The sequence below is a fragment of the Quercus lobata genome, chromosome 3, assembly GCF_001633185.2.
Source record: "Quercus lobata isolate SW786 chromosome 3, ValleyOak3.0 Primary Assembly, whole genome shotgun sequence".
NCBI lineage: Eukaryota > Viridiplantae > Streptophyta > Magnoliopsida > Fagales > Fagaceae > Quercus > Quercus lobata.
This window is the reverse complement of record NC_044906.1, coordinates 55,037,882-55,059,671: the sequence shown is the minus strand read 5'-3', so window position 1 is coordinate 55,059,671 and position 21,790 is coordinate 55,037,882. Positions and strand designations below refer to the sequence as shown.

General features: G+C 34.7%; 1 protein-coding gene, 1 non-coding gene and 1 pseudogene across 2 annotated transcripts; 2 read left to right on the top strand and 1 right to left on the bottom strand.

The window, feature by feature from the left end:
- Positions 1–394: 394 nt before the first annotated feature.
- On the top strand, positions 395–6,429 carry LOC115979723 (annotated as a pseudogene).
- A 3,122-nt stretch (positions 6,430–9,551) lies between these two features.
- On the bottom strand, positions 9,552–12,461 carry LOC115979427. The gene is made up of 3 exons (XM_031101461.1): positions 12,199–12,461; positions 10,478–10,566; positions 9,552–9,913 (listed from the first exon to the last, which is right to left on the bottom strand). The coding sequence occupies exons 1-3, from the start codon at positions 12,235–12,237 to the stop codon at positions 9,757–9,759; spliced, it is 285 nt and encodes a 94-aa protein (XP_030957321.1). The 5' UTR covers positions 12,238–12,461; the 3' UTR covers positions 9,552–9,756.
- Positions 12,462–21,314: 8,853 nt separating this feature from the next.
- On the top strand, positions 21,315–21,388 carry TRNAV-AAC. The gene has a single exon. It is a non-coding gene; the product is annotated as a tRNA-Val (tRNA).
- The last annotated feature ends 402 nt before the right edge of the window (positions 21,389–21,790 follow it).

Here is a 21,790-nt window from a genome sequence, read left to right as displayed (position 1 = left end):
TTGTTGTTTATTTATTTATAAGAATCTCAGACCTGTTGCAGTGTTGTGTACAACACTTTCAACACTCCTTGTCCCTACCCTTAAAAGAGCCACTTGTGTCCTTTCACATTTCGAAGGTTGCTTCTCTTATAAACGTCGCTACTGCAACTTGTTCTTTAAATCCATATCCTCTGAATGTGCTACTGTTTTACTTACAAATATTTCAATTTCAATTCGGATGCTATTCTTGACATTGTATTACATTATCATGGCATTGATATGCAGGTGTTTATATATGCAGGTCTTGTTGATTGCAGACTCACTTTTTGTTCTTAGTTCTTCGCCACGTATTTCATCTTTTGGTCTTTGGTTTGTGATTAGTGAAGACTAACTTGAACTGGGACTCTTGTAGAATATGGAGTCAGTCATCATTGATATCTCCTTGGAGATTCTCATCTTAACATTTGCCGTAGCGTTTCTGACATGGGTTTTGCAAAACGTTTGGAGACAAAGGAGAGAGGGTGATATAAATGAGCATGGACCAGTTAGAGGGTGTAGAGTTTTTACAATGATCACTGTTCTATCCAATGTCATCTTCTCAATAGCGTACCTTGCTTTTGGTTTGTATGAATATTGGAATCATAGGATTATCACTATTAAATCTGTCTTCTTGTTCATGACTTGGGTTTTAGCAACTTTAGTTGCAGTCTTATCAAAGAATAGAACTCTTAGTGGAAACAAAAGGTGGCCATTGATCCTAATCCTCTGGTGGGTCTTTTCCTTCATCGTTGATTCAGTATCTCTCACCATTTACACTATCACACATTTGAAATCCATAGATTTTCGAAGTCCTTTTCCAGAACCTAATATAGTTGATTTTGCTTCCTTTCCTTTCGCAATACTTCTTTGTTTCAATGCTTTTCCTACTAGATGTACTAGGAAACACAGTGACATAGTAGAGCCTTTACTGCAAAAGGAAAATGAAAGTTCCCTTGGTGATGATGGTGCATTCACAAATCCTGGAATTTGGAGCCAACTTACCTTCCAATGGTTAAACCCTATTTTTAAAAGAGGTCGAGTTCAAAAGCTTGAATTACCTCATATTCCTCCAATTCCTCAATCAGAAACAGCAGAATATGCTTCCTTTTCACTGGAAGAATCGCTCAGAAAAGCATCATCATTGCCAAAGGCCATAGCCTGTGCCATATGGAAACCCTTGTTCATGAATGCAGCTTTGGCAGGTACCACTCTGTCCTTGTAGTCTCATAATTATTTTATTTTCTCCTCTCCCTATTTAATATACTTTTTTTCTTTTTCTTTTTTTCTTTTTCTTTCCTGTAGGAGTTAACACAATTGCATCCTATACCGGTCCCCTCCTAATCACAAACTTTGTGAATTTCCTGCTGGGAAATGAAGATGATTCAGGCACCCACTATGGTCTGATTCTTGCACTCATTTTCTTCTTTGCAAAGACAGTGGAGTCACTAACTCAAAGGCAATGGTATTTTGGTGCTCAGCAAATTGGCATACAATTAAGGGCAGCCCTAATGGTATTAATTTACAAGAAGTCTATATCCACTAAGTATGTTGGTTTAAGCAACAGTAAAATTATAAATTTAATCAATGTGGATGCTGAAAGAATTGGAGACTTCTGCTGGCATATTCATGGAGTTTGGCTGCTTCCAGTCCAGGTCATTCTGGCCTTGATCATCCTCTACAGGAATCTAGGAGCTGCCCCCTCCTTTGCTGCTCTTTTTGCCACACTTTTGGTGATGGTATGCAACACGCCTTTGGTTAAGATGCAAAAAAGGCTTCACTCCAAGATCATGGAAGCTAAGGATTCAAGAATCAAAGTGACTGTAGAGACTTTGAAGTGCATGAGAATTTTGAAACTGCATTCATGGGAACCCTCATTCTTGAAGAAGCTCCTACATCTCAGGGAAACTGAGAGAATCTGGCTGAAAAAATACCTGTATTCTTGCTCAGCAGTGGCCTTTCTCTTTTGGGCTTCACCAACTTTTGTTTCAGTTGTCACTTTTGGTGTCTGCATTGTATTGAAGACACCATTAACAGCAGGTACAGTCCTCTCAGCCTTAGCCACTTTTCGAATTTTACAAGAACCTATCTACAACCTACCAGAGCTCATTTCAATGATTGCTCAAACAAAGGTCTCAGTTGAGCGTATCCAAGATTTCATTGGTGAAGAAGATCAAAAGAAGCTGATACATGATCATACTTCAAATGCTTTGAATATCGCAATTGAGATTGATACAGGGGAATATGCTTGGGAAACAAGTGAAGAAAAATTAAGGAGACCTACAATCAAAATTTTGGAGAAGATGAAGATAATGAAAGGTTACAAGGTTGCAGTTTGTGGTCCGGTTGGGTCAGGAAAATCAAGTCTTCTCTCTAGTATACTTGGTGAAATTCCCAGGATTTCTGGGGGAGGAATAACAGTTTATGGAAGGAAGGCCTACGTGCCCCAAACTGCTTGGATTCAAACAGGTACGATTAGAGAGAATGTGTTGTTTGGCAAGGAAATGAACAAGGCATATTATGAAGATGTACTAGAAGCCTGTGCTTTGAATCAGGATATCAAGATTTGGCAAGACAGAGATTTGAGTGTAGTTGGAGAGAGGGGAATGAACTTGAGTGGAGGACAAAAGCAAAGAATCCAACTGGCAAGAGCTGTCTATAGTGATGCCGATGTTTATTTCTTGGACGACCCTTTCAGTGCTGTTGATGCCCATACTGGAACCTATTTGTTCAAGGCAAGTTACATTTTTTTCATTGTGTCTTAACTTCTTGTTTGTTATGCATGCACCATTCGTGGATTTCAATTAAATATAGAATGCTTTTTTGCAGAAGTGTCTCATGCATCTATTGTCACAAAAGACCGTCATCTATGCTACTCATCAAGTGGAATTTTTAGATGCTTCCGACCTTGTTTTGGTAAGTTATTGAAATCCTTGTCCAACCTCTCTATGAAACTATGATCACTGTCCTCTCAAGCTTCTGATCACTTGGTTTTAAATGCATATTTTGATAGGTGATGAAAGCTGGAAGGATAGTTCAGTCAGGAAGGTATGAAGATCTGATGGCAGATTCGAATGGTGAACTTGTTAGACAAATGGCTGCTCATAGAAAATCACTAAACCAAGTTAACCTACTCCAAGATGATAATACCTTAACTACTAGACCCCATGAGATAAATGAGATAGAAGTTGCAGAAAAAAATTTTGAAGGTCCCATCAACAATGGAAAACTTAAAGCAAGAACTGAAGAAGAAGAAGAAACAGAAACTGGTAGAGTAAAATGGAGTGTTTACTCAACCTTTGTTACTTCTGCATATAAAGGAGCTCTAGTTCCAGTTACCCTTCTCTGTCAAGTTCTCTTCCAAGGACTACAAATGGGCAGCAATTACTGGATTGCGTGGGCAACAGAGGTAGAAGGAAGAGTCAGTAGAAAGCATATGATAGGGATATTCATTTTGATGTCTGGTGGGAGCTCAATCTTCGTATTGGGAAGGGCAGTTTTGCTATCTACTATTGCTGTTGAGACTGCTCAGCGTCTCTTCTGTGGAATGATCACATCAGTTTTTCGAGCACCCATTTCTTTTTTTGACTCCACACCTTCAAGTCGAATCCTTAGTAGGGTATGTTTCTGTTTATTTCAAAGTAAAAAATATATTATTTTGTTTGAAGTTTGTATGAAAACTCCAGAATAACTTCCCCCTTTTTTCTTTTCACTATTGCAGTCTTCTACAGATCAAAGCACCGTAGACACAGACATTCCCTACAGATTAGCTGGATTGGCATTTGCACTTATTCAGCTATTAAGTATCATCATCCTAATGTCCCAGGTCTCTTGGCTAGTCTTCGTTCTCTTCCTTGCAATTATTGCCATCTCTATGTGGTATCAGGCAAGAACAGATCCTGCTTTAAATTTTTATTTGACATTTTGACAGCTTCACTACGATATAAGCTATACATGTTTCAAAAGAAAATTTACAGCAGTATCACACTTCACGTAATTCTAAATGAAAAAGTTTAAACATGTTTTATCTAACTATACTCTTAAACATATATGCTGCACGCATCATTTTCTTTTAATCTTTAAAAAAATTTCATGTTTCTTACATTGGTGCATCACTAAACTGGGATGTACATTTAACCTTCCTGTAGGATTATTACATTACCACTGCTAGAGAACTAGCCCGAATGGTTGGCATTCGAAAGGCTCCAATCTTGCACCACTTTTCAGAATCAGTTTCTGGGGCAGCAACTATTCATTGTTTTAATCAGGAAGAGCGCTTTGTGACAAGAATTCTGAGCCTGATTGATGATTATTCTCGTATAACCTTTCACAATTCTGCCACAATGGAATGGTTGTGTGTTCGGATCAACTTTCTTTTTAATCTTGTCTTCTTCCTTGTTCTGATAATCTTGGTGAGCCTGGCTAGATCAGCTATTGACCCCAGTAAGTTTCCCTGCCCTTCTTCTTATTTATAAACTAACAGAACAAGTGTAGCAATTGGCAACTAAATACAAGTCAAACAAAGAAAGACAATCTAACATTTATTTCTACTCGAGATTAAAACCCTTCAATGATAATGTGTGGAAATGTACATATATTAAGCATGCTTCTGCCTACTATTGATACCTGATACCATCCATTCTAAATTTCCCAAAATATCCTGTTCTTATCCTTTTGTCAATGATCAAGTTATCTTTATAGTTCTTTGACTAAATCCATTAAATTTCAATGCTATACTAATGCACTGGTTGAACCATCTCAGGCTTAGCAGGACTGGCAGCTACCTATGGCTTGAACCTAAATGTTCTTCAGGCATGGGTGATATGGAATCTGTGCAATGTTGAGAACAAAATGATATCAGTTGAGAGAATTCTCCAATTTACAAATATACCAAGTGAAGCACCCCTAGTGATTGAAGATCACAGGCCAAAGCCTGAATGGCCAACAAATGGAAAGATAGAGCTTGAAAGCCTTCATGTCCAGTATAATCCTGCACTTCCAATGGTTCTAAAAGGGATTACTTGCACCTTCCCAGGAGAGAAGAAAATTGGAGTTGTGGGGAGGACAGGAAGTGGAAAGTCAACTTTAATTCAAGCACTCTTTAGGGTGGTGGAGCCTTCAGGAGGACGGATTCTGATCGATGGAGTTGATATTTGTAAAATAGGTTTACAGGATTTAAGGTCTAGGTTGGGTATAATACCACAAGACCCAACATTGTTTCAGGGAACTGTGAGAAGTAATCTGGATCCTTTGCAACAGCATTCGGATCAAGAAATTTGGGAGGTTGGTACTAAAAAATACTTTTTTGAAAGAATCACTGAAGCTTCTCCCTTCTTTTCTTTTTTTTTTAGTTTCCTTCACTAACTTAGCTTGCTATGTCAGGTTATCAGAAAGTGTCGTCTTGCAGAGATAGTGAAACAGGACCAAAGGCTTCTTGATGCACCAGGTATAGAAATTAGCAAATAAGTTTTGGTAAATTTATTGTTTCCTTTTCCCACTCTTTCACAAACTCATTTTTCTTTTATTGCTTGGATTTTCATTTTGGAATGTGGGCAATGATGCAGTTGCAGAAGATGGAGAAAATTGGAGTGTTGGATAGAGGCAGCTTGTTTGTCTGGCCAGGGTTCTACTCAAGAAGAAAACAATTCTAGTGTTGGATGAGGCTACTGCTTCTATAGATACTGCAACAGATAATCTAATTCAAGAAACAATCAGAGAAGAGACAAAGGGATGCACTGTCATTACTGTAGCTCATCGTATACCCACTGTTATTGACAATGAATTGGTTCTAGTTCTTGATGAAGGTAAATCTCGGAAATCCAAGAAATTTTAAAGTACATTCCATCTTAAAAATTGATAGAACTTACTTCCTGGCCTATAAAGACGTAATATTTAGTTTGTTACTTTATTGATATCAAGCATACAAGTAGATGAGAATTACACGCACACAAATTGACCTTGTTTGAAACATAAGCATATTGCTAAAAAGAACAGAAGCTAGTACCACTATCTATTTAATTTCACTAAGTATAAAATATTCAGAAATGAATTAAAATCCGAAAAACATAAATTAGCACTATAGAACTACTTAATATTAGATTCAACTGTGAATGATTTGAGCTTATTAGTGCTGATATTCTGCTTAATACAGGCAATATTGTAGAGTATGACTCCCCAGCTCAGTTACTCAAGGATAAGTCCTCTTCATTCTCAAAGTTGGTGGCTGAATTCTTGAGGAGATCATCCAAGAGTGACTGCCATAGGGATATTTCTTGAACGAAGGACAAGATTATGATGCAAACCAATAATAGCAGCCCCCTTGAAAGTCATACAGTGAATTGACAAGCCGGGATTCATGAAAGAAAAACCATTATTCTGAAGAAATTGTAGATCATCAATGAGACCATTGATATAGTTTCTCACAGCATTGTTGCCAGAGAATGATACTGTGTATGCTTTGGCAACACCATCAAGTAATTTAATATTTTAACCAAAGAGTTACAGTTAATGCAATTGCAAATTTGACAAAACCTATAACCTATTTTTTTTTTTGTTTACAAGAAATTAATTGGTATGGCAAAAATCTATGGACTATCAGATACTGCCTTTGTAATGTGGTATAGCAATGTGAGCTAGAGCAAGGAAATTGTTGGCAAATTACCACTGTTTCAGTTGAGAGATGGGGAAAAGGATATTACAACTCTCCCACTACAAACATTTGAATGTGTCAACGCTGTGATCTAACAGAGTCCAATCCCAAAGAGAAAATTCTCAAAATCCATGCTCAAAAGCTTTAAATAATTGATGATCCAAGCCTTTTGTGAATGCCTCAAAAAGTGGAAATCATTGAATCCAAAGCTATCAATGGAAATTTTTTTATTCAACCTTCTAAGTTCTAACATGAAAAAAAATCAATGTATCAGCATCAAGATCCTTACATATTGACGAAAAGAGGGGCTGGAATTATCAATTGACCTCCTAAGTTCTAAGTTCTAACATGAAAGAAACTAAGAAAGTCAAGGTATCAGCATCCGAGATCCTTACTTATTGATGAAAAGCAGGGCTGAAGTTATGAACACAAAGCATGAACCCTATAATTGCACTGTACTCAGTGCGGCAACATAATTCTGGTAGTAGATAAGTGAGGTGCTATGCTACCAATACAATATCACTGTGTTAAGGATATAAGATATGGAAGTTCCTGCCTGTGGTATGTTAGCCAATCTTAATTCCTAACCAAAGGATCCATAGCATTCAGGCAATTAAATCAGCCAACTTGACAATCTCAAACTCTATTTTGAGGCAATCTCAGATAGAGATTTTTCCCATATGTGTTTCTTCTTCTTTTTTCCTTTTTTTTCCTTAAGTAATTGTAGGTAGAGCTTTTGCATTGATACCAAAAAACTAGTTCATGATTGAAATCAGAATACATTGCATATTTGGAAACTTATCTGAGCAAATTATTATTGTTAAAAATTCTGTGATCTGCACATTTTCACATTGTAGAAGCTATGTAAATGATATGCAATCTCTAATAATTCTCGAAATTAAAAAATACATATACATTTTTTCATTGCCATTGACCTTAAATTATGGTTTGGCAAGGAGATGAGCAAGGACTTTTATGAGGATGTACTGGAAGACTGTGCTTTGAACTAGGATATCAAGACTTAGCTAGGCAGAGATTTGAGTGTCGTTGGAGAGGGTGCTTAGAACAAAGGCATATGGTAATGTCAATACATATTTCCAGGACAACCCCTTACTGCTATTGATGTATATACTCAAATTATTTGTCAAAAAGTGCTCTTCCTGATTGAAACAATGGCTGCGCTAGTGATATGAGTGTTACGAGCTCCAACCATTTGAGCTAGTTCTCTGGCAGCGGTAATGCAATAAGCCTGCAGAAATTTTGAAATAAGCACAAACTACATATAAAAGAAAATGATGCATGAAGCATAAATGTTTGTGAATTATCATTATAGTGAGATAATACATATAAAATTTTATTCGTTGAGTATAGTGTGATGCTAAATATATAGGTATAATCATACAGAAGCAGTTAAAAGGCATATAAATATATAAATTTGTCCTTGCCTGATACCACATGGAGATTGCAAGTATGGCAATGAAGAGGAGGAGGAAATGCCACGCAAAGGATCTATATTACTTGAGAGAGGCTTGATTTTTCTGTGAAAGATGATCAGGTCCAGGAAGCAACAAAACTCCATGGATTTATCAGCACAAGTCTCCAATTCTTTCAGAATCCATATTGATGACACTAATGATTTCACTGTTGTTTAAAAAAAACATATTGTTAATGGATAGATAATTTTTGTAAATTAATACCATAAGAGCTGCACGTATACTTATGTGGTGCACCATAATACCAATGTCTTTGAGTTAGTAAATCCACTGTCTCAAAATTCCAGCATTGGTGAATGCACAATCATCACCTATGAACTTGTAATTACCTCTTGCGGTAAAGGTTGTACTAGGTCATTGTGTTTCTTAGTAGAACTGGTAGGTAAAGCATTGAAACAACCATAGCCAAAGGAAAGGAAGGAAAATCAAATATGTTAGGCTCTCGTAAAGAATTATCAAATCTATGAATTTCAAATGCGAGATTATTGTAGGTGGTTAGAGAAACTAAATCAAAAATGCAGTGAAACAAGATTAATGTCCACCTTTTGATTTCTTTGGAGTTCTGTAAAGTAGGACTCCCCAGTTCAGCTACTCAAGGATTCTCCATTCTCAAATTTGGTGATTAGATTCTTGAGGAAATCATCCAAAAGTCACTGTGCTAAGTTTGTAAGATATGGAAGTTCTTGAGTTGTGACATGTTAACCTCTATTTTTTTTAGTGAAGACATGTTGACCAATCTTAACTCTGAACTAAAGGATTCATAGCATTGAGGCATTAAATTCAGCAAGTTAATAATCTCAAACTCAAGTTAGGAGCAATCTATAATGCTTAGCCATAGGTGAGGTAGTAACAGATTAGAAATACTAAAAGGGGTTATCAGCTAGAAATTTTTCTCCAGTGTGTGTTTTCAAATTTCAAATCCTAATGAATCAGTTGGAGTTCTCTTTGCATTAATACAGCAAAATTTAGTTCAGGGTTAAACTTAAAATTCTTTGTATATTTGGAAATTCATCTGGTCAAATTGTAGTTGATAAAAATTATGTGATTTTCACTTTTTTTTTTTTTTTTAATTGCAAAAGTTTAATCTCTGCCAATTCTGGGAAAAAATATATTTATTTGTCAATGACAATAAAACATGGTTTTGCACGGTAAGTACTGATTTGAAATATATAAAAAATGCTTTATGCACAAACTATTCAATCATAAAAACTATTAAGTGACTGCAAAAGATTCACAAACTTTTGCCTGCTATTAGAGAACAAAAATAACTAAGTCTGAGTCGTGTTGTAAATTCTCTACTTCTGTTTTGATCTTCTTCTTTTTCCCTCTCTTTTTAATCCGCACAACACATGCAACACAGAGAGAAAAAGGGGGGTGGGGGAGAACAAGAAAGATGATGTCCAATTTGTAAATATTGGCTTTATTACTGAAGGATTGTGCTTATGCATCAACAAGATGGAATCCAGTATAACACAATTATCTCATGCCTCTTCTAAAAAAATAAATAGTCTCTCTTTTTCTCCAAATCAATCATTTAAGCAGACAACCGCCATTTTCAAAATTCAAATATCTAGCAATCTTCAAATCACAACATTTGATTCAGTTTGGAATATTTGGATCCGAGAAGAACTTGTTGATGGATGGCATGACCTGAGGGGATCTATTGCGTACAAACTTCCTGACAGCATGTTGTGAATATTTCTCACCCTCTTCAAAGTTGTCAAGCACTCCTGCAGCTCTGTTCTCTTTGGTAACCCTGATAGCATAATCAAATTTGGATATGTTAAACTATTGTGGACACTTTTTTCTTTTTTTCTTTCCTATGGAAATTCTTTTTGTGCAGTGCAATTTATCTTCCAAGATGAATAGCAGATGCAGTGTTGTATCATCAAAGAACTATAAGACACTTGACAAAAGTCTTGTAACTTAGTGTCATTGCTTGATCTCCTTTATAAGGAGAACTAGAGTTCAATCCCTTACCCACTTGTTGTGACAACTAAATTATCAAAAAACAAAACCATAAAAGACAGTTCTACGGGGGCCTCTAATCAGATACAAGCAATTCACAAGGACTTGAGTATTAAGACAGAAGCTTATTTTTGGTTTAAATATCAACATAGATCTTATAAAATGATTGATTCACATGGACAGAAATAGAAGACTTGAATAATTATAACACTATATGATGCTGGAGTGAGGGTTTCCAATCAATTACCAAAAATTCACAGGACTCGTACTCAGATTGGCAGTTCACTTTAGTGTAAATACCAGAAAACATCATAACAGATTTGGAATCAAGGATAGCATGAAATAGAGTTACCTCACTTCAGGGTTGGTGCAGATGTTCCTTACAAGCTGCATGGCACAAATGCCAACAGCAACACCAACTGTTGCAAAAAGTGGGTATACCTATAAAATTGGGAAAAAAAATGAGAGAAGCTTATAATGAAAAGCCTGGGCTTGACTGGTAGTGAAAAAACTCAGCAAAATGGTCAATGGGCAATCTTATAGCATAAGAAGTTTAGACAGAAAAATGGCCTAATTAACTTACTATAAGACTTAGACTCCCTGAACTGAAACCTAGGACTAGGTCCTAGGAAGCTAGGAATTTGTATCAAACACAGTATATATCCCAAGACTAATAGCAAGATAGAATAAAATTTCTAGCAGAATTATCTCATATCACACAAAGATTACAATAGGAAAAACTATGAGGTTGATAGCATATTGCTTTCAAAGTCTGAATGATTGTGCACATTGGATACATATGTATGTCTGAGTCTAGCAAATCAGTGATGTTGTTGCTTATTTTCTATACTATATTGTATAATAAATGGCATGCCATTCCATGTTGTGGTGTTGAATAGCATGACTCAAAATTTCATCACAAAAAGGTGAGGAAAAACAGAACATGGAAAACAAAACCAAAAAGAGAGAGAGGACATAATCACATATGTCCTCTATTTTGAATGCACATACAAGACTAAAATTATTAGCCCAGACAAGCAGTAAATCCTTCAACTTTATATCATAGTAACACATTCCTCCATTAACAAAATGCTTTGGCATTATATCAATGTCTTTTGTGTTTCTTCAAAAAGGACAGGTTAACAATCAAGTTGAAGCCTTATGTTGCCTAAACCACATCAAAGGACCCAAAAAATAAAAGATGAATGAGTAAATTAATGACAACACATCCATCATGAAAGGATCTGTATCGTTTTTCCTAATTTAATCCCTCCAATTAACCAAAATATATGTACCTTAATCATATGATTTCTGCAATATAAGACACAAAAGGCTCTGCCCACTTGATTATATACTTGAAAATCGAACCATCTTTGGTTTAATCAATTTCATTTGTTTGTGATTTTTTCCACTGCCCCGGTTACCTTTTGAATTAACCAATTAGTTATCCCCTCAGTCCTGTCATTCTATTTATTTGTGTTACCAACCAAATAAGGTTTGTGTAAAAAAAATCAAGCTATAAATATATTATGTTTAATTATATAACAATCATTTTTTGGTGACAAAATATTGTGTTTTCCATGACAATGTATTAGCATTAACCCCAATCAAACAAATCAAATTAATCAGAGAATTCATATTGGCACAAACATGCTTCATAACAAAGTTTAGTCAAAAACAGTAGTAGCTTCCATCAATATTTACTAGCCTTGTACAAATACAATTGTCAATTTCAGCAGCTTCAAAGCCTCAATAAAATAAATAAATTAAGATCATTAGTTAAACAAAAGCCTTGTTTTCTAGTCACCCCAATAAGAAAATCAAAAAAAAAAAAAAATCCTTTCATTTTTCTTGTTAAACATGCATCAAAGGAGTGGACCAATAACCCATCAGCCCAGATCTCTGAACAAAGAGTAACATACTTACAGATCCAAAGATTTATATTACCATATACCAATAAACATGCATAACAACATGATGATAAACCATGTGAGTTTTCTTTAATAAAAACCAAAACCAACATCAAATATTAATGACAAAAACACTCTTTTTTTCACAAAAACTTTAAAGTACCTCAGGCCTTAACCATCTGTTGGCGGTGGCGGATGCCATGAAAAGTAGTAGGAGAAATAAGAGAAGAAACCAACCAAGAAAAAAGGAACCCTTCTCCAAGAAAACTTGGAGAGAAAGAATATTAGTGAGAAACAAATAAGGAAGCAGAATTAATAAGGAAATGATTTGCACCAGCTAGATACCTGGTATAGATATATATGCTAAGCTTTACGCTCTTTTGGGAGTTTGGTTTTTAATTCAAAAAGTTCCGAGAATATAGCCAGCCAGACTAAGTTGGTGCGTGCGTGCCTTGCTTGCGTTTACGTAAAGCGGAATGGTCAGTGGTCAATAATGACGGAATGTCCAGTGAATTCGCGGTTGGGACTCCATTGGTGTATTAACTATATAATAACGTATTGTCAATATAGTTGTGTGCTGACCAAAGATATGTGGTGGATACTAATTAATTTGTTTAGATTTACAGTCTACCTCAAAATTTTGAGTTTAAAGCTTGTTATTTTTGTTGCTAATCAAAAACGGGTGTTATTTATTTATGCTTTTTTGGCTAAGTACAGATGGGGTGAACAATAAATAAAAACTAAAAAGGAAGAGAACTTTTGATACGCTGAATGGAGACTGCAATAGAAATAGTATTTTTTTTTTTTAATGAGAATACAATATGTTGCACAGAATAATTATTCATATTCACAGCTTTTTTTTCTTTTTTCTTTTTTTGATAGGAATATTCATAGTTGTTATATATGAAAAGTTTGTAAAAGATAATGCATATGCGTAGCTATTACACATTAATAAACATTCCATTATTGGATCTATTACATATATCAAACATCCCCAAACTCCATAAGTATTTTTTAGAGCATGTTTAGTATACTGTAATATACTAATATAAATATACTATAAGACATTGTAATATAATAATTATTCTTATAATTTAGTTTTTTTTTTTTAAAACAAGACTTATGATTTAGTTATTTTGTAGTTCTTATTAAAAAAAAATTATTCTATAGTTTGGTTTATTTTTATTACAGGAAATAATCAAGAAATTTCTTATTAAAAAAAAGTTATTTTATAAGTTATAAATAGTTATTCTCTAAAAAATTTCAATAAAAAAAAAAATTATTCTCTAAAATAAGGAATAATTATTCCCTCTCTAAAATAAATGTAATAGTTATTGCTTAGTAATAGTAATAAATTCTAAAGTTAATATATGTCTACATATAGGAACTTTCTATTTGTACATAACAATTATAAAAATAAAAAATTATCAAAAGAAAATAACCTTCCTCTCTCAAATTTAAAAAATATAGATTTAATTATAATAGCTTTTACTCTCAGTAATAAAATTTACAATACTATTTAGGTGTGTGTTTGTTTGTTAAAAAAAAAAATAATAATAATAATAATAATAGAAAGAAAGAAAGAAGGTGTGCGTTAGACAACTTAGACTTGGCGTGTCCCTGTAAATATTAGTAGGCAAGACATGCTTTAGGACTTTGAATTTTGGTTGAGAGGAAGAGAAGAAATAAAATACGAAATCAAACAAGACCCACGAGATTGACAGCCTTTATAACTAGCTGTACAGTAACCTCATGCAATTAAAAAAGTCTAAAATTAATTTTTTAATTCTTTACCAATTTTATATATAAAATAATTATTATTAAGAGAAATTTGCAAGAGTAAAAGACACTGGAACCGGATCAAATTCAAACTCATCCCTTTGAAACTAATTAATAAAAGTCCCTAACTTTTTTGTGTGCTCACTACGTGATAACATTTTATTAACATAATTTAATTTTTTAGAAGTATTTAAATTTCAATTAATTTTTTCTTTATCTCCACCAAGAATCCACCACCAAATAAGTGCACCAACTCTTCTCTTTTAACTTGTTTTCTTTAGCTAAAGGCCTTGTAGCTGAATTGACACCTCTCCTTGTATAAAGTGCTTAGAGGTCTAGGGGGGAAAGGATTCAAATTGCGGGATTAGTAGCATGTTGCAATTATCTCTAAAAATAAAAAAATAAAAAAAAAATAAAAAAAAAAAAACTTGTTTTCTTTAAGATACTTTTTTTTTTTTTTTTTTTTTGAGAATCAGATTTTCTTTAAGATACAAAAGCTCAGTTTTCTTTTTTATAATTCAAAATATTACTATAAATCGGGTGAGGGAGATTTGAAACTCCTCGTAAAGGAGACTACATTATGTTTTTTTTTTTTTTTTTTTTGATGTGAAACTCATTACTTTAATTCATACTAAGACAAAAACAGTACATCCTGGGACACCAGTTGCTCAATACAGCCTGGTGTTTCCTCAATCCAAGCATTTTGATCTGACACACCTTTTGCACATTGAGCTAACGTGTGTGCAGCCTTATTCCCTCACCGAACCACATAACTGAAGTTGACCTCCCGAAACTTATAAAGCTGGGACAAGGACCCAGCAATAATATTAGCAATAGACGAGGGAGGGTCTGTGAGGCGCAGCATGGCATTCACCACAATGAGGGAGTCACTTTCGAATAGGCAGTCTCAGATCCCCATATCCCACGCGAAGTTGACTGCTTCCTCCATTGCTTTTGCCTCCACCTCAATAGCACCCAGCGGAGCTTTTAGTTTCTTGCTTAGTGCTGCCACCACAGCCCCGTGATGGTCCCTGATCACAACCCCAATTTCGGTTTCCTTTTACTGAGAAAATACTACACCATCCATGTTGGCTTTATACCACAGGGGCTTAGGAGGCTGCCACGTTGCTTCCACCGATTCTTTGTATGGTCGTGTAGAGTGGTTAGCCATCACGTAGTTCTCCAAGTATTCTTTTGTCCACCGAGCAAGAACAGAAGCAGGTTTTCTACTCTTCCCATGGCGCACCTCATTCCAATTCATCCAAATACCCTATGTCGTCATGACCATCAGACCAACGTCCTCCTCCGGCCACTATTTCACGTTTCGGGCATACCACAGCAAATCCAGGAATTCCGGGCATCTGTCCATAACCTTATCCATGTCCAAACTTATCTCCTTCCACACTTCCTTTGCATGGTGACAGTGCCAGAGCACATGGGCTGTTGTTTCTTCAAAATTTCCACATACCTCACAGATATTATCTATTGTTATCTTCCGACGAAAGAGGTTGGCCTTCGTGGGTAGAATATTCCGGCATGCACGCCACGTGAAGTTTTGAATCTTATTAGGGACTTTTAATCGCCAAATAAACTTCCAAAATTCCTTCATGCACGTTGAGTTTGAGCTCTCCTCAGTGTCATGGCCAGCTCTCTCATCCAGTACCAACCTATACGCCGATTTCACCGTGAATTTCCCCGAAGAAGTCATAGCCCAGATAAGACGATCTTCAGGCAGAGTTAGGCTCAGTGCAATGGAGAGAGCAGATTCAACATCTTTGGCCATGAGGGTTCATTGGAGGGCTTCCAAGTCCCATTCTCCTCTCTGGTAGTCAATTAACGTAGCCACTGGTAATTCAACACCAACATTCGGGCATGGTGTTACAACTCTGTATGTGGAAGACAAAGGGAGCCAGCGGTCACCTCATATTCAAACTTTGGCTCCATTTCCTATCCTCCAACGGCTCCCTTTCCGGACTATCTATTGTGCAGCAAATATACTTCTCCAAGCATATGATAGTTTTGTGCCCAAAGTAGTTGAGAGAAAGTCTCCATTCTGAAAATATTTAACTTAGAAGACACGATAGAATAGGGAATTAGTACAGGTTTGAAGGTGCCAACCTTACTTGGCTAGTAATGCCACGTTAAATGTCTTGAAGTCCCTAAATCCCATGCCGCCAGTCTCCTTAGGAGTGCACATCTTCTCCCAGCTAAGCCAAGCCATCTTGTCCACCCTATTATTTTGCCCCCACCAAAATTTGCGAACCATACCAGCAAGCTCATCACATAAGGAATCTGGGAGTTTGAAACAACTCATAAGTATAAGAAGGAATTGTTTGGCCAACTGCTTTTATTAATATTTCCTTGCCCGCATTTGATAGAAGCTTTTCCTTCCACCCCGATAGTTTTTTGCCAAGTTTGTCTTTAAGATCATGGAAGGTGTTCTTTTTGGATCTCCCAACCAACGAAGGTAGGCCCAGGTATTTTTCATGCTGGCGTATGACTTGGGCTCCAAATCTAGATTTTATTTCTTCCTGTATTGCACGTGGAGTATTCTTACTGAAAAAGAGGGCAGTCTTGACTTTATTGAGTTGCTGGCCTGAGGCAGCTTCATATACGGTGAATATGCGTTGTAACTCATTACATTCTTCCAATGATGCTCGACAAAATACCAAGCTATTATCAGCAAAGAATAGATGGGAAATTCTTCGAGCTCTCCGACAAACAGCCACACCATGGATAGTTTGCTTCTCTGCTGCATGACGAAGAAGTGCTAAAAGACCCTCTGCACAAAATAGAAACAAATAAGGAGATAATGGGCCCCCTTGGCAGAGGCCCCTAGAAGGTACAATTTTGCCTTGAGTTTGCCCATTAATACGGATAGAATATGTGACAATTGTTATACACCTCATAATCACTTCAATCATTTTCTAATGAACACCCATTTTCCTCATAATATTCTCCAAGCAAGTCCATTCTACCCTATCATAAGCTTTGCTCATGTCCAATTTTAAAGCCATCTCCCCCACTCTCCCAAACTTCTTTTGGCTAATATGATGCACGGTTTCAAATGCAACCAATACATTATCAGTTATAAAGCGCCCTTTAGTAAAAGCACTTTGATTCTCACTGACAATTATTGATAAAACACTCTTCAGTCTATTAGCAACTGCTTTAGAAGCTATTTTGTAAGCCACATTACATAGACTAATTGGCCTATAATCAGTGATTTTTCTAGGGTTTTGGACTTTAGGAATAAGAACAATCTAGGTGTCATTATAGTTAGGAGGGACAATACCATGATTCAGGAAATCAAGTGCAGCTTGAGTGACACAGGTGCCGATGAGTGACCAAAATTTTTGATAGAATAAAGGTGGCAAACCGTCCTATCCTGGTGCAGTATTAGGGTGCATTTGCTTCAATGCTTGGGCAACTTCTGAAGCCTGAAAGTCTCTAGTTAACATCTGGTTCATTGCATTTGTTACTATAGGTGAGATGGCATTTAAAAGCTCTGTCATATCTCCTAGCTGAAAGGAAGTAAATAATGTGGAGAAGTACTGTGTAGTTACATATTCAATCTCGTCCAACAGGAAGAGACTACATTATGTTATTGTTCATTATATGGCACAAACCCGTCATACATAAGTATCATATAAGTACAAAACTCTACCAAAAGAACACTTTTTATTAGTGTCAAATATATTCAAGTATCATACAAGTACAATTTTTTGGAGAACTTAACACAACTCTCAATAGAAAGAAGAAATGAAAAATGACTCCTCTTGTTTGGAGGAGGCACACATATTACATTATGTGACAATTTATAAAATCATTCACACATATAGCTAAAAGTACACATAGATATTCACTTGAGTTGCCATGTAGTTAATAGATTAGAGGAAATTCCTCTTGATGGGTATGGAAATTTTGATAAGGTCATCCACCTTAATAGACAACCTTGTACCACTAGCAAGACGGATATGTAAGTAACAGTCGTCCATATTGAATAGATGATGAATGATGACAATCAATACATGCTCTAAATGTGTGGTAACCGGAAAATGGTCAGCTAACCATTATCGTCCATTAATGAAGGTTATAAAGGCACCTAGTATTATTAACCCAATAAAGACACTGCAATCAATTCCTAATAAAGGTCAACTATATCAACAGAAAAATACTCTTCCTATTCTCAAAAGCCAAATCAACTTGACCATTGGAGGAGTAGGGCACACCCTAATGGTCACACCCCGATGGTCATTTTGATAAATTTTCTTTTTCTTGCAAATCTTAGAAGACCCTCCAAAGCTCTAGATTTGGATAAGTGACCCAACTGATTATTTTTTGCATCATTACCTCCACTGTTGAAAGAGAGATTTGGAGACTGCTCTTCTTAATTTCCTTCTCCTCTTTGTTGCAAATGGAAGCATGCATTGGTTTTATATATTCCTTTAACACTATCCTAATATACATTAAATTTATGATATCAAGTAACTCCAATTAATTTTTTTTTAAACGAATAGAATTAAACAAAAATCAGGTACAAATATGTCTAGGATAAGATGTTAACACCCCAAACATCTGCTAATAATTAGCATACATCACTATTCTAAATCAAACACAAAATCAATCATACAACTACACCCTTCCGTAGCCCAGCTATGGTTCCCTTCACGATATGCATGATCAAGTTGGTAAGCCTCAAACTTTACTAAAAGTAATTTGAATCGTTTTTTTTTTTTTTTTTTTGGTTGACAATCTTGTAGTCGTATGTTACAGTACTACAAGGGTGAGGATCATGATTCATGATTCATGATCAATACTGCATTATTCGATGAAAAGATCTGCTACTCATTTAGCATCCATTTCCACATTTTGTTTACAAAGCCCAATTGTTTTGATAGAGTGAGTCCATCCTTTCAGGCCCATAACTATGTCATCATGGTAGTGGTATTGTCAATGTTTGTGAGGAAGTCCTTAACCCAATTATCCCTATTATAATGTCTCCAATCCTTTGATGCAACAATAAAAGACGTTATTAAGATCTTTTATTATTCTTTATAATTCACTAGTTGCAGCTAGAAAAGCAAGATTTGAAACGTGAATGCTTTCATTAGAAATTTCAAAAGATGACAACCAATTGAATTATAAGATTCTTGGCAAAAGACTTAACTAGTTAAACTAGCATGAACACATAATTTTGGTAATTGTGTATGCTCATGGATATTTTAATAATTTTTGTTATCTTGAGGGTATTTTGGTCTTATTGGATATTTTAGGAGTATTTCTATTTTTTTTAGAGGTTCTTGGGTTATCTATACATATATATTATAAAATTATTTTAGTCTACCTCACAAATAGATAGATTCTCATGCATAGCACGAGTTAGCAACTAGTTTTTATTATTTTGGAAGTGTTTAGATTTTTTTGTGGGTAATTTCAAAGGTTTTGAGGGTTTTTTTTTTTTTTTTCATTTTATATATTTTATGGTTTTTGTGTGGATTTTTTGAATGGATTTTTTTGCCATTTTGGAGATTTAAGTGGTATTTTTTTTAAAATTATTTTGGAGCTTTTTGTTATAGCTCTGTCACTTTGGAGAGAGAGAGAGAGGGGGGGGTTATGTTCTCTTGATGGTGAAAAGCTTTTAACACTTTGAACCTTGAAAGATGGTATTTTTCCTAGTCAACAGAAAACTATTTCCTCGAGTATGACTAAAATACCCCCCTTAAAACTGCCTATATAATACAAATACATCCCAAAAACTTCAAAATAAGAATGATATGCATCAAAACTTTGGAAATCACTCCTCAACTTTAAAATTTGCACACACAAAAATGACTATCAAATGTCTTTTTTTTGGAAGTTTCAAGTATTTGTAATTATGCATGCAATGAGTAATTAGGTAAATTGATGAATTTGGTCTTCACTAAAATAAATGGGTTGAGGGAATAAAGGGCATTGTTGTTTAATTGATTTTTTTTCTTTTGTAAGTTTAATGAATAGATTTTTATTTTTTCTTTTTGTTGTTGCATCTTTTTTTTTTGGGTTGCATCCTTATTTTGATTGTATTTATGAGTTTAATTTTCAATAATTTTATTTTGATTGTGCTTATCATTTTTTTTAGGTTGATTTTTAAATTTTTTTATTAATATTTTATAATAGTGAATTAAAGTTGTCATTTGATATCTATATAAATATATTAGAAAATTTCTAACTTTTTGTATAAGCAAAACTCCAAGGAAATATTTTTCAACTTTTGTTTTTAATTGATGAGAAGTCTCACAAATACTTTTTTTTTTTTTTTTAAGAATACTGAGTATTTTAACACACACATATGAAGAGATGAGAGAAGGTCTTAAAAAAAGTATTTTAACACACACACATTTACTTTGATTGGCTAGCAGCCTTATGTTTGTTGATTGACTAGATGGACTATTTATTGATTCATTGCAATGTTGCATATGATTAGTGAGTTTGTTTTGAAAGCTTTTAGGATTCAATGGGTGTTACAAAATAGGGTAATTGATTTCTTGTTTAGTGTGAGGATAAAAATGAATTTCACATTTGTTAACCGCTTTCTAACATATCAAGGGAAGTCTAACTAGTCCCTTCGGGGACATCCGATAAAAAAAGGGAAGTCTAACTAAAGGGGGTAACAAGTGCAGTTATGACAAATCTTTACAGATTAGTACAATTTTTTGAAAATAAAAATAATATAAAAAGACTACCAATACTCTAATATTCTTCTTAAAAAAAAAAAAAAAAAAAAAAAACTTACTAGAATATTTTCAAGTCCATAGCCAAATACTAAAAAACATTTTCAATGTAAAAATTTATGTTGAAACAAAGTATAGTCTAATTAAAGAATATTTTTTCAATGGAGGCCTAGCTTTTTTTCTTTTTCTTTTTTTAAATTATAGATATGGTAGAATTTAAACCTATAGTTACTCTTATAATAATTGTTCTTATTATTAAACTAAGATACTAATCAATTTTTCATATTAAAAAAAAAAATACAAATTAATTTTTTGTGTAGTTGAGATTTGAATCACAAATCTCTTATTAGATTACAATTTTTTTTTAAGAAATGATTTTTTTTTACAAATTGAGTTAACTGGAATCCACCCTAACTCTTTTTTAATATTGGGCAACCATTATCGAAATTTCAAACTCTCTTTTATGTCTCATTATTATTAAAAATAAATTAATTAATTAATTAAAGAGAGAAAGAGAGGAGGATGTCCACGTAGCCATAGGCCCATGGGTAGCAAATTGGCACTTAACTCATTAAATTTTGTTTGGGCCGAAAACAGTGCCAACAAAGCTACGCTAAAGCTGACCAAGTTATTGTGAGTTGTGACTCTAGATTTACCCAACTTGTCATATAAGTATCTTGTAAAAAGATGTCTTGCATGAAAATACTAAATAATACCCCTACAAGTTTATTTTGACCTTCACGAGATAGGATACTAATATAAAGTATTTCAAAGCGTGAACAAGCATGGTGTCGTGGTGTAGTTGGTTATCACGTCAGTCTAACACACTGAAGGTCTCCGGTTCGAACCCGGGCGACGCCAACCCTCTCTCTTTCTTTTTAATTTTTGGAATTCCCTCTCTTTTTAGTTTACCTCATCACTGTAGTCAGTGTATGACTCTCTCTCTCTTCTTTTTCTTTTCTTTTGTCCTCTTCTTGGGGGTATGGTTAATTAGATAATATTGGTTTATAAAAATTTAGATCTAGAATAGTATTTTAACTAGCAAGATTGGATCTTAGTCATCTTACAGTCTTGCTCCATTACTACACCTTCCATTCTTTCTTTCTGAACATTTCAATTAATGTTTTAACATTTACAGTGTTAAGTTCCCTTTTAGCCTGTCTCTCTGACTCTATTAGACCAAAATATATATATATATATATATATATATATAAAATCAAGGTAGGAATACTAATAGGATGACCTCAAGTATCATCATGTATG